Source organism: Trematomus bernacchii, unplaced genomic scaffold, assembly GCF_902827165.1.
Source record: "Trematomus bernacchii unplaced genomic scaffold, fTreBer1.1, whole genome shotgun sequence".
Lineage (NCBI taxonomy): Eukaryota > Metazoa > Chordata > Actinopteri > Perciformes > Nototheniidae > Trematomus > Trematomus bernacchii.
In genome coordinates, this window is record NW_022987646.1 from 44,810 (window position 1) to 59,124 (window position 14,315).

Sequence of the window (14,315 nt, forward strand, 5' to 3'; positions counted from 1 at the left end):
CGTCAGTGAAGTTGGGGGTCCTGACGAGTTCGCTTCCTACACCTATTGTAGCCCCAATTTTGAGCCGTTTTTTGATTCCTGCTAGACTTTGTTTCAACGCTCAGACATTGCCCCTTTCTGCTCTCATTGACTCTGGAGCTGAGGATAGCTTTGTGGACGGTGAACTAGCCAAACAGCTGGGGTTACATTTGGAAGCTCTAACAGAACCTCTGACAGCATATGCTTTAAATGGGAAAAGCATTTCTAAGGTTACACAGCAGACACAACCGTTAACCTTGTTTATTTCTGGTAATCACAGAGAGGAGATTCAACTGAAGGTTATTTCCTCACCAGCAACCCCTTTGGTTCTTGGATACCCATGGCTTCGCACCCACAATCCACATATTGATTGGGCCGGAGGAAGAATCATGGAATGGAGCCAGTCGTGCCACCTTCACTGTTTACAGTCTGCTGTGCCTCCCGTCCCTGTCGAACCTAAGTCTGCTCCTTGTGTCTCTGCTGAAGTTGACTTGTCTGGTGTTCCTGAAGTTTATCACAGCCTGAGTGGGGTCTTCAACAAGGAGAAAGCTCTCTCTCTCCCTCCTCATCGTCCCTATGATTGTCCCATCAATCTGCTGCCTGGAGCTCCTTTACCCACCAGCAGGCTTTATAATCTGTCTCGGCCTGAAAGAGAGTCCATGGAGAGATACATCGGTGACTCTCTTGCTTCTGGGATAATTCGTCCTTCTTCCTCTCCTCTGGGTGCTGGGTTTTTCTTCGTGGACAAAAAGGATAAGTCTCTCCGACCCTGTATTGACTTTCGTGGGCTAAATAACATTACAGTTAAAAACAAGTACCCACTTCCCCTGATAAACTCAGCCTTTGAACCTCTCCAAGGTGCCACCATCTTCTCCAAGCTCGACCTCAGGAATGCCTACCACCTTGTTCGAATTCGCCAAGGAGATGAGTGGAAGACAGCTTTCAACACCCCCCTTGGTCACTTCGAATATCTTGTCATGCCCTTTGGACTCTCTAATGCCCCCGCTGTTTTCCAGGCCCTGGTTAACGATGTCCTACGAGACTTCCTTAACCGATTCGTGTTCGTTTACATTGACGACATCTTGATTTTTTCCACGAGTCTGGAGGAACATCAGGACCACGTCAGTCAGGTGCTGCAAAGGCTGCTTGAGAACAAGCTGTTCGTCAAGGCTGAGAAGTGCGAGTTTCACCAGGAGCGGGTCAGCTTCCTGGGATATATCATCAGGCAGGGCAAGTTGGAGGCTGATCCAGGAAAGATCCTAGCTGTCTCCGAGTGGCCAGTCCCCACTACTAGGAAGGAGCTGCAGAGGTTCCTGGGTTTTGCTAACTTCTATCGCCGGTTCATCAGGAACTATAGCAAGGTAGCAGCTCCACTCTCCAGTCTCACTTCTGTCAAGATCAAGTTTACCTGGACTACTGATGCTAACAAGGCATTTCTTCTCCTCAAATCCTTGTTCACATCTGCCCCCATACTCATCCAGCCGGACTCAAGCAAGCAGTTTGTGGTGGAGGTAGATGCATCTGACATCGGGGTTGGCGCTGTTTTGTCTCAGACGGCAGGGCCAGACAATAAGCTTCACCCATGTGCTTTCTTCTCTCGCCGTCTTTCCCCAGCTGAGAGAAATTATGATGTGGGCAACAGAGAGCTGCTGGCAGTGAAGATGGCGTTGGAGGAGTGGCGACACTGGCTCGAGGGCAGCGAGCAGCCATTCCTGGTTTGGACTGACCACAAGAACCTGGAGTACATTCAGTCGGCTAAACGGCTAAACTCCCGACAGGCCAGGTGGGCCCTCTTCTTTGGTCGTTTCAACTTCTCTCTAACTTATCGTCCTGGTTCCAAGAATACTAAACCCGACGCCCTGTCCAGGTCGTTTTTGTCTGAGGGACCAGTCACGTCTTTTGACTCTATTCTTCCCCTGAGCTGTGTTGTGGGTGGCCTCACCTGGGAGATCAGTAACTCCATCCAGGAGGCGCTATTGGAGCAACCGGACCCTGGTTGTGGCCCGCCAAACCGTCAGTTTGTCCCCAACTCTGTCCGTTCTCAAGTCCTGCAGTGGGTCCACAGCTCCCTTTTCGCTAATCATCCTGGTGCCAACCGCACACTCTCTCTTCTCCGGAGACATTTCTGGTGGCCAACAGTTGACAAGGACACTAAGGAGTTTGTTTCAGCCTGCACTACATGTGCTAGGAGCAAGGCCTCTCATCAGAGACCTGCAGGATTGCTCCAGCCCCTTCCTATCCCAAGTCGACCTTGGTCTCATATTGCACTAGATTTTGTCACCGGCCTACCTCCCTCACAAGGAAACACAACTATTCTAACAGTTGTAGACCGTTTCTCCAAATGTGCCCATTTTGTAGCTCTGCCCAAGCTTCCCTCAGCCCTGGAGACCGGTCAACTTCTCACCCAGCATGTTTTCCGCCTGCATGGAATCCCGGCTGACATCGTCTCCGACCGTGGACCTCAGTTCATCTCTCTGGTTTGGAAGAATTTCTGTCATTCACTTGGTGCATCGGTCAGTCTAACTTCTGGTTATCATCCCCAGTCAAACGGTCAAACTGAAAGGGCCAATCAAGACCTGGAATCTACTCTCCGCTGTGTTGCCAATCGCAATCAATCTACCTGGAGCTCCCTTCTACCCTGGGTGGAGTATTCCTTTAATTCACTCACGTCTTCTGCAACTGCTCTCTCTCCTTTTGAAGCCTCCTTAGGGTACCAACCTCCCCTGTTTCCTGAGGAGGAGAGTGAGTTGGCAGTTCCTTCTGTCCAGCATCACATTCAACGGTGCCGTAAGATTTGGAGGGACACTCGCTCAGAACTCCTCCGGACTTCTACCAGGAATCAACGGTCAGCTAACCGTCACAGACATGCCGCTCCCCATTACACCCCTGGACAATCAGTTTGGTTGTCTTCCAAAAATATCTCACTCCTCACCGAGTCAAAGAAACTGTCCCCTCGGTTCCTTGGGCCTTTCCTCATTGAGCGCATTATTAACCCCTCTGCTGTCCGCTTGAGACTCCCCAGATCCATGAAGGTTCATCCAACCTTTCATGTTTCCCAGATCAAGCCAGTCCACACTAGTGACCTGTGCCCTCCAACCATTCCCCCTCCTCCCCCCCGAGTCATCGATGATCATCCTGCCTACACTGTGCATCGGCTTATGGATGTCAGACGCCGGGGCAGGGGCTTTCAGTACCTGGTTGATTGGGAGGGTTACAACCTGGAGGAACGTTGCTGGGTGCCTCGGTCACGCATCATGGACCCTGTCATGGTGAGGGAGTTCCACAGAGCACACCCTGACAAGCCTGGTGGTCGCCAGGAGGCTCCCGTGGAGAGGGGGGTACTGTGAGGATTTACAGTATCTCCCTCCTTCTTCTCTTCTTTGTTTTATGTTTGTTATGTTCGTTCTGTCTGTCTGTGTGTCTGTCTCCCTGGCTGGGTGTGGCTGACCCACTTCTGATTCCCGCCAACTCACCTTCGCAGCTGCTGCTCATCATCCTGATTACACTACTCACCTTCACCTGCTTATATGCCCGGTCCTCTCATCCAGTATTCACCAGTTCGTCGTTTCACCTCGCTGGTAATTCGACTTGGTACATGTAGTTTATGGTAAAACTAACTCTCTGTGTTCCTGCCGAATCTAACCTTGTGTTCTCCGTCAGAATCCATCTGCCTACTCCTCTGCCTGCCACATCCAGCCACGTACCTCTCGTCTGAGTATCTCCGTGCTTCCACGCACACCGGCTCCAACCTGTCAACTATCGCCAGCTCTGGATCAGCGGCTTTCCTCGCCAGTGTACCTTCGTGCTTCCACGCACACCAGCTCCTTCCTGTCGACTCTCACCAGCTCTGGTCCCCCGGCTCTCCTCGCCAGAGTATCTCCGTGCATATCCGCACCACCTCAGTTAACAAACCCTGGCTTTGGGTTTATTGGATATTTAACCCCTCGTCTGACTCTATATAAGGTTTTTGGTTAATAAACCTTTTTCTACCTCAAAAGCTCTGTTTCATCGTCCTGTGTTCAGCATTGTGAGTTCACTCCTGTAGCTACCGGTGAGCTTAACACTTTGATGGCAAACACTGATGGTTTATTTGGAGTTACGGCCGGAGAACTGACAAGACAGGTTGTGTGTCACGAGTTGACACAGCGGTTGCCAAACCAATTCTGAAGAACTCTTTCTGTAGCTCGAGGTTTTAACTAGTTCGGAGTGTAATAATCAACATTCTTTATCAGCAAGACTAAAATATGGACCCTGAATCTAACTAGAGCTCTCTTCCATAGAAAATAATGTGCGTCAGGGAACCTACGTCCCTGAACAGTAAACTACCTCATGGCGGCTTGTGCTCTGTCATAGACTGGCAACAACAATGCGCCCAAGCTGCCCCTCCTTAAGAGAGATAGCAGCAATACCCAAGGCCATAGACCTATGCCATGGGAAAAGAGACAGAAAAGAGAGAAAACTATGAACTGGGTTGAAGGTTGAATACCTAAGCAAATTATTCCCTAACATTACTGACATATAATTCCTCAGATATGCTGATCTGCGTGGATTGTGAAACAGGCGATTTGGTTGAAACCAAACTCATAAGCATAAACATTCCTAAGCTAAATGAATTATAATTTAGAGTTGCTGATAAAGTTGAATCTAGAAGCTGTGCTCTGTTACAGCCAGGTCTGTTTTCCTCTGTCAAATCTGAAGGAATACAGACACAAGTTTGAAAGATACTTCAAGTTGAATTCTGAACCATCAAAGAGAGCAGTATTTGTTATCATCCCTCTTGAAAGACTTTGCCTGGGGTCCTGGGAAAGTTTGAATGGATCCTCAAGGGGTCTTCATTACATGAAATATGTATTTATCGTTGATAAGTACCAATACTTGCCCAGTCAAATAAAAGTCTTGCAATACCCCAGCTGCCCACAAATTGAGTTTGTCTTTGAAGTGATGGCATGGTATTTAAAAGATGCTTCACGTTACATATTGTAGTGGAAAGTTTCTGTATAATATTACAAATGTGGAATAAGACTTTATAATTCTGTCAGATGTCTAAATGTCAGTGCCCAGAACCGCTGGCACACACTGTTAAAAAGGATATTTCCATATGGAACCAGAGTCAATGGATCATAATCACACAGTTGCTGTTTACATCCCGAGCCTCAGTCGGCACAGACAAAGCCAAGAGCTTTTGGCTGGATTTCTCCAAACCTGGCATCAAAATGTTTTCCACCAGTCCATAAGGACACTTAAAACTGCAGATCAGATGACTGGAGAGATGAACGTTCTCTGTTGCCCTTAGCTGCCACATCCTCCATCCTCCTCCTCTCGCCTCCTTTTTAAACACCTCTCTTTTCTTTGTCTTTTGACATCACATAGTCGGTCTCGTGTGTTCAACCTATTTGTATTTTTACAAACTCCTAACTAACAGTAATACGTTTTCATAAAACAAAAACCAACATCATGAAATTAGAGGAAGGTAACCAAAAACAGTAGATTCAAAGTTATGGGTAGCAGATAGCAACTAATAGCTGACAGGAAAGCAGTTCAGAAAGGACTCAGCATCACTCATGTTTCTTTATCTGATTCATAGTGTAAATAGTCAGCTTTAAGAATGTTTTTATATGTCATTATTATAAACGGTTGGTCGCTGCAAAAACCTTATTGTAATTAATCATATCCCAAAAATAGCGAGGACAAAAATTGTAAAGAAAACAACGAATTACTTCAACTCTCATTTTATTTTTGTATCTACTGTTGTTTTATCAAAATATAACATAAATAAGAAAAATGACCGTCCAGCTTACTTTTGATGGAAGTCTGTGATATTGGTTGTTATTCTGAAACTTGCCCTCTCCTTGAGCAGAACCTGATTTTTATATATATTTTTTTCTTTATATCATCACCAACACCAAGTTTATTTTCCCATTGCAGCACACACTTCTTTCTTTAGAACAAATGTATGTTGCTTTGAGCAAATACAAGTACTAAACCAATCGATGTAGTGTACATGTTGTACCAAAGCCGCTGTGTCTGTGGCTTCAGATCAGTCTGCGGGCCTCCACAGCTCTGCTCTGCTTTTATAGTGCGTATTTTTAACCAGAAGTGCTGCTTACACTTTCTTCATTGCTCGAGTGGTTTCATTCTGACGCTACAAACACCAGTGACACATTGTCAGGAGGCAAGGTAAACCCACATACATAATAGTGGTTGAAACATATTATGCGCCTTCAATCCGTCATGGTGTCAAAAGACTTCCAGGTGACAGATTGTGCAATGCACGAAGAACAGCGCGGTAGTGAAAGCGTTGGTGCACTACACGTGTGATAAAGATGGCCTATTATTTGAGTTTCCTGTGAAGAGGAGATGGACGTGATCACAAGACTTACCCGACACTGGTTTGTATTTATGGTGCTCGGCAACAAGCAACAGCATCTCTACAGAAAGATTCATCTGGCTGTGTTTTAATGTCAACAACCGCTACTAGATGCTACTGACAACAGGGCTGTTATTATGTGTTTTCCCAAACTACAGCCACCCTATTATTAAATCTGTTAAACAAATATGATCATATCAAATGGCTTCAAGAGGATCAAAATGAATTTACAAAATACATCAAACTTAGAAAAACATCTGTGTTTCATTGTGCGCTGTCGGCTGAAGTCCATCTGTGGTGCATGCTGGGAAAGAGGAAGTGTTGGTCCCCTTCTCGTGAATACGATGTCTCAGGAAAGTACTTAAATATGGCACAAATCTCTAAGACTCAAGGGTGAACAGATTTAGACTTTGGTGGTCAGAGGTCAAGGTCACAGATATGTCTAATAGGATTAAATGATGATTAACATTTCAGGGGAGATCGATATGAACTTCAACTGCCCGGTTGGCACAAGCATACAACCTCAAGCTGTCATTTTGGTTTGAAGCCAGCAGAGATGGGGTCGTTACTAAAAAAAAGTAATATATTACATATTACATATTACTTTAAAAAAAAGTAATATATTACACTACTTCGTTACTCTCTACATAAAGTAACTCGTTACTTTACTCGTTACTTTACTCGTTACTTTACTCGCAGGGCCGGCCCGCCCCTCCCTACAGGCAGATCACGCAGACTGCTAAAGTTTCAAATGTTCTCTTTAGTTCAGTTTCCATTGTCGCATAAGACTGATCCAGATAGCTCTGACCATGGCTGTCCTCTGTCTCCTGCTATCTGTATTTTGCGCAGTATATCTCTGAACGATGCGATGGTGATTCCACTGTGCAAATGGGCAACATTACCTCTACTATGAAGGATGCTACAAGCCTGTCCATCTCTGCTTTGGTTACCGGTCCTCCAAATTCTAATTTGTGCTGCTTCAGAGTCGGTGGCGGCGCACTCACAACATCCTCACTCTGGGTTCGGGGGTCCTTAGCTATTAGCTTCACCTTAGCATGTGTTCTTTGCAGGTGTTTGTTGAGGTTTGACGTGGTGTTTGCAGCAGTGGATAACAGCTTCTGGCCTGGACACAGTTTGCACCTCACCGTCACATTCCTGTCTATTCTTCGGACAAACTCAAAATAATGGGCATACCTCCACCCCTCGAAAGTTATCGCTGACTCAGCCATGTTTATGCAGCACTGCACGTGGAGATGTGGACGCGCAAGTCGCGCAGATTACGTACATATAAACCTGCGGCGGAAACCCCTCTTGTCTGTCAGTGTGATTATGACTGATTTGATAAAAGTAACGAAGTAACGCGTGTCGGGGCAATGTTAGTAACTGTAGTGTGATTACTGAATTATAAAAGTAACGCGTTACACTACTCCGTTACCGACAAAAGTAATATTATTACCCAACTCTGGAAGCAAGTAGTGACCATTGGACGAGATTATGAAGTGACCAGGGAAGAGCAAGGCCAGTAGGGTCAGATACCTTTAGCAAAGAAAGTTATAAATTATAAGCTAACGCTAGCTAGCTTGTGTCATGGCACAGAAATGAATCGAATGATCGAATAAAATGTGACAGTTGACTCGGGCGGCTGTGGCTCAGTGGATAGAGTGCTGGACTTCGAATCAGGGGGGTAGCAAGTTCGAGTCCCACTGCAGTCAGCATGTCGTTGTGTCCCTGGGCAAGACACTTCACCCCAAATTACTCCTGTGGCGATTGTCCACAGTATTGATTGTATGTAAGTCGCTTTGGATAAAAGCATCTAACAAATGACATGTAATGTAATAATTCAAATGACAGATCAGTGGCGTTGTTCTTAACTGACTTCATTTTAAACATTTTTTCTCCTCGTCTATTAAAATGAAGAGCCCTTAGTAAGTAAAATGTGTCTGTTGAATATTATCACAAAGCTACCGCAGATGAATAACATTGATAAATACATCGTTATTTGTATGTTGCGTTCTGCGCTGAAAGCCACAGAGAAAAAGGAAACACTTGATGTAGAAATAAGCTGTTGGTGTTAAAAGATAACACTGCGCATACTAGGATTCTCGGAAGTTGTTCAGTTTCTTATCAACCCTTACTTTGTTCTTGTAAAAGTAAGAGTGCAACATCCTATTTTAAAAGGTTCGACATCTTACAGTATCAAGAAACACTGAACAACACACACACACTCTAGTTACAGGCATTTCTGAGGCAAGTTATTAAACTGTATGCCATCTACATCGAATAAATTACAAACAAGAACAATTCCCCAATTTTACTGCACATAAGAGTAAGCAGCACTACAGTACACAACTGACACTTTCATTTCACTGTTAGGCTGTTTCACCATGATGCAACATGGGTAATACCTCACAGCCAATTTTGTCGGACTGACCATGCATCATCTGAGAAAAAAGCAGAAGAGCTTACAAGGAAACTAATATGTGGTTGCTTCAGACTGCCGTGACATTTCTCTGCAAACTTATCTCATTACAAGCGAGCCAAAGGAAGATAACACCGTCACATTTAGAGATAGCTCCCCCAACGCACCTAACCTACACTACCAACACAAGCATGCTCAGCTTTTCTATGAAACAGTTACTACATATACCTGGCAAGGTTTCAAAAATGAACACACAGCTCGATAAGATGTAATGTAATTATTTATTGATGACAAATGTTCTTTCTTCCTTCGAGAAAGACAGTTTTTCAGCAAAAATGAGCAGTCATTGCCATCATTTGTGCAAATGAGGAAGTGGTTATTCAGAGCAGTGTGCTTTTCTGCCACTTATTGCAGGGTTAACTAAGTGCATTGTAAAGGCAAAATTATATTAGCATTATTTTAAATTTACAGTGGCTCAACAATGTATTAAAAAAGTGAACATCCTCATGAATTAGAAACAAGCATAAACATAACGCAAAGATGATTGTAATGTTATCTAAAACAACAATTAAAATGCTTTTGAAATCAAACAAGGAATTTTAAATAAACCACAAAAGCATAACAATAATAATAATATCTATGAATGAAAATAAAAATTGTATTTACATTAAAAGAACCCGCATCCTATTAATGTATTTCAACTTTAAACAGGCTTCTGGCGGAGGTCCCTACTAGACTGTACAAGAGAAACACATCACAGCAAAATGTTGACCTGTATCTTGTCCTCATTAGGTGTATAATTTATTTATTCTGAAGAAATAAAGGAATATCATTATTAATATTAAAAGTATTATTATTGCAGGATCTTTATTTTAATACAATAGAAACAGAAATCAATGATATGAAGCGATAGGGAGCAAATAGATTTACAGAGTCAAAGTGCATTAAAAAGTGTAACTGTGCTCTGCTGTGACCCTGTTGCCGTTCTGATGACAGGACGAGGAGGATCTGGACAAAGAGACCCTTCACCTGCCTTTAACGGTGCAGTCTTTGTCAAATGACTGAACTCTGGGAATCACCTGCCTCTTCGCACCTTGGCGTACACACATTCCTCTCCTGCGGGATCAGCAGTCGGCCGAGGTCGCTCTGAGAACTTGACCTGGCCGTACTCCACCTCCGGCTCGGCCCTCTGCTGGACCTGCCGCCCCGACCGCTGCTTGATCTTGACAACAGCATAGGTCAACTCCTGTTCATCTTCATCTGCAGAGTGAATACATAAACAACACAATGATGTTAAAGGTCACCTATTATGCAAAATCCACTTTTTCATGTCTTTTATACATAAACGTGTGTCCCCTCTGTGTAAAGAGACTCTGAAAGCTTCAGGAAAAAAGATTCTCTCTCTTTTTATATAAAAACCTGTCTGATCAGATGTTTGCCACTTTATCATGTCATAACAATGTTTTGGCTTGTGTAACCATTAGCCAATAACCAACCAAGGTAACACCCGCCCACCTTATCACCTGGGCGTGGGGAGTGGCTCCTTATTTTCATCTAAAGTAACAGACAGAGAATCAGCACTTTTGAAACAGGGCTGAAACAGAGGGGTTTATGGGATGCTACAATGATCAGTTTGGTATTTGGAGCCAAACACTTATAATATATTGATGAAAAACAGTATAATAGGGGACCTTTAAACTAAGTGTTGCAATGGTGGAAAGTAGTTTACCTAAGTATCAATTTGAGGTTTTTTTTCTCCATATCACTTTCTGCTTATACCTCACTACAATAGCAATATTCCCCATGGCTAACAACAGTAAGTTCCTGCTGTGAAACAAATGCATGAGTAATGTTACGACCCCTCCCTCTCTGCTCAGTGTGTCTGCTGCTCTCTGGTCGTTAATCAACAGTGGGGACACCTGTCTATAAAGTCAGTAGGGGCTCGGACTGGGAGCCGTAGGGTCGCTGGTTCAGGTCCCCGAACAGACTTCAAATATGGAGTGTGGACTGGTACTTGGAGGGGTCCCAGTCCACCTCCTGGGCTCTGCCGCGGTGCCCTTGAGCAAGGCACCGGACCCCCCACTCCCCATTGCTCCCCGGGCGCTGTACAATAGCTGCCCACTGCTCCTACTACTAGGATGGGTAAAAAAGACCACATTTCACTGTGTGTGCTGTGTAGCTACATGTATGTGTGACCAATAAAGAGGGTTTCATCCTCCAATTCTATGTATCTATTCTATCTATTGTCTCTCTGTTCCATGAGCCATCCAGGCCAAGTTTGGTTTTTACCTCGCCCGCTACACACACTTTACACTCACCCTTACATGTTGTCACTTTAAAGGGGACCTATCATGTAAAATGCACTTTTGTACGTCTTTTATACATGAATATGTGTCCCCGGTGTTCCAGGGAACTCACCAAGTGTCAGAAAACACAACCCTCTCTATTTTCCTCCATACCCAAATCTCTAAAAAAGGGGCTGCAACGGATCTGATACAGACTGATCCAGATTTGAACACTTCTATGACGTCACAGAAGTGGCGCTACGGCTATTGGGCCAACTCTCCACCTATCAGGGGAATGTGGGGTTGGGCCACGGCCGGCCATTGCTGCTCGAAAGCGCTGGAGACGCTGTAGTACATATGCCATGCCTGTAAGTGGCGCTGTAGTCTGCCACAAAAGCAGCTTGGCTTTTTTTCTCCCTCCCCGAGGCAAGCGTTTGCTCCCGCTGCTTTAATTCAATGCAATCCCTCCCCGTCGAGGCAAGCACTGTAATTCTCTCCGGTTAGTCCACCAGCAGATAACAAACACCCACCTCTCCGCCTCTTCCAAGGAACGAGGGGACCGTGCGGCAGAGTTTCAGTTTCAGTTTCTTTCGCCGGTCAAGATGTCCGTTAAAGTTTAAATCTTCCGGACAAAATTTGAAAAGTGCCGGTCAAAGGTCTTCTTTGTTATTTATTGAGCTTTAAAACAAATGAATAACGACTCTATAGGCCTATAATAATATAATAAAACCATAGACTGTATATATAAATAAAACACGGAGGACGGAAATATTTTTTTCTCCCCCTCTTGACTTGATCAGAGCACGTCTCCCCTCTCCTGCAGGGGGGCGTGGTCTCACAGAATCAGCCCCGTAGACAGCAAACAGCACATAGAGCGAAATGAGGCATGGCTAAAATGCATGATCTGTTTGGTATTTTGAAAACAGAAACGTAGAAATATACCTTATATAGGTATGGCCCTACAATATATAATTTAAATATAGCATGATAGGTCCACTTTAATAAATGCAGGGCTAACCACTTGTGTCCCCTCTTGTTGCACTCCTTGAGCCGGTTTGTGACAGTAATATTGATGTTATGGTATAATAGTATGTCAGTCACAGGGGACATGTTTCTGCATTGAGTACTTTTACCTTTTAATACTTTAAGTAAACTTTCCTGATTATACTTACGTCGGTTCACTAAAGTAAAGGATGTAATACTTCCAACACTACAGGGTGTTTGTACAGTTGGTTGTTAAAAAGATTGTTTATTTTTTGTTATTTACCTACCAATATGTGTATGTTTTTCTCGTCAAGTTTCCAAAGTGGTCTCAATCTTATTATCTTGTTCTCGGGCAAGAAACAAATAACTTGTATTGCCAAAAATGTCAAACTGTTTGTTGCATCTGTAAATACAGAAATAAACTGTGAATGCAGCGATGTGTAAGAAAAAAGGAAGTTGTGTTCTGTACCTGTAGGCTGGTTGCTTGGTTTTTTTCTCTGAGCACAGACGACAGCCACCCCGACCACCAACAGAAGAACCAGTGCAGAGAGAACACCGCCCATTATTTGCCAGTTTCTTGTTTCTACAACGAGACACAAGATATTTAAATATCAGGCAATCACTACAGGTGTTTTATGGAGACACACAAACAAAAAACGGGGGAATTACTTTAATAATCCATTGTCGCAGTGTTAGTTGTCACTTACTAATGTACCATGGCTCATCTCCAGAGAGGGAGGTCACAGTTTGATTCCAGGATGTGATGTTAGTGCGGGGGTTAATTGACACTGTACTCTCCTTACCCACAGTGGAGGATGCTGGGATGGTGGTGGTAGGAGGTGTTGTTGTTGGTTCAATGCACAGCGTATTGTTGGCTGCAAACACCCACTGTGATATCTGTGTCCCATTTGAGGAGCAGTTAATGAATACTGTGGGAAAGAATCAGATACATGACTGATATGCAGTTAATCATCCATGTCTTATTCATCAAACTGTTTTCCACTCATCTTCTCACCACAGTTAGAGATCTCCTCTTTATCGTTGCTACTGACGTTATTCTTGACTGAGCAGGCCACTGCTCCTGAGACGTGTTGTCTCAGAGTGATGCTGTTAGTCTCAGTATTTACAGAGAGGAGCTCAGTGTCTGTCAGTGAGCGTCCATCCAGAGTCCAGCTGTACTGAGGACTGTCCCCTCCCCCAGAGGAGCAGGAGACCCTCTTCTCTCCCTGGGACAGACACTCAGAGGCCAGCCGGACAGAGGACACAGGAGCTGAAGGAAACACACTCTGGTGACTTTTCATATTCACACAATCTTAGTCATTTTATGCAGTTTTTAGTACAGAACAGACAGATATATGTAGAGTTTAGATATACAAACTTTTTATGTGTGTCTATCCATTTGACTTCCCAGTAGATACAACAATATATTTACCTTGAATGGTCAGTCGTAGAGCGCGATTCTCTATGATATTTATGCCGTCACTGATTTCAAAATTATATTCATCACTGTCATTCCTGCTGAGGTTGTTCACCCTAAATGTTCCATCACTGAGATTAAATAAGGATCTGCTTTTTATGGCATTATTAAAAAAAATAGATAAAAAGATAAATCTTATTGTTTATCACATTAAGTATTAGTGTTGTTATATCTCTCACAGGCTCCGCCCTCTACTGGACTCTATGGGTACTACCTTATCATGCAAGCATTCACCTACTGAGATTTCTATAGACGTAGCTGGCCCCGGGGCGGGCCTACCTGAATGTGTGCGCATCTCACTTCCGTATAAAAGGAGGCCTCGCCTCCTGACCACCATCCTTTACTCTTCAGCGAGCGGAGGTGATAGCCTAGCACTGAGTCCGAGACGTACAATTGGGAGAAAGGAAGTAGAAAGAGAGTATTTTTGTGAAAACAGCAAAAAGAAAGGGGTTTTTATTCCATGTTCTTCCTGGTTTCCAAGAAGACAGGGGAATTCAGACCTATTCTAGATTTGCGCAGCCTGAATCTTCACATTTGCCGCAGGAAATTTCGCATGTTAACTATCAAACAGTTAATGGGGCTAGTGCAGCCGGGCGATTGGTTCACCACCATCGACCTGAAAGACGCATACTTTCATGTGGAGATTGTGCCAGAGCACAGGAAGTATCTGCGTTTTGCCTTTCAAGGGATAGCCTACGAGTACAACAGACTCCCGTTCGGCTACTCCCTATCCCCACGCACATTCAGCAAATGTGTGGCCACAGC

At 44.2% G+C, this 14,315-nt stretch overlaps 1 protein-coding gene across 1 annotated transcript; it reads right to left on the reverse strand.

Annotated features, from left to right (window-relative positions):
• Positions 1 to 9,066: 9,066 nt before the first annotated feature.
• On the reverse strand, positions 9,067 to 14,105 carry LOC117485453. Its single transcript, XM_034134008.1, has 6 exons — positions 14,083 to 14,105; positions 13,506 to 13,606; positions 13,089 to 13,343; positions 12,781 to 13,002; positions 12,543 to 12,656; positions 9,067 to 10,064 (listed from the first exon to the last, which is right to left on the reverse strand). Exons 1-6 carry the CDS (start codon positions 14,103 to 14,105, stop codon positions 9,880 to 9,882), a joined length of 900 nt encoding a protein of 299 aa, XP_033989899.1. The 3' UTR covers positions 9,067 to 9,879.
• Positions 14,106 to 14,315: the final 210 nt, after the last annotated feature.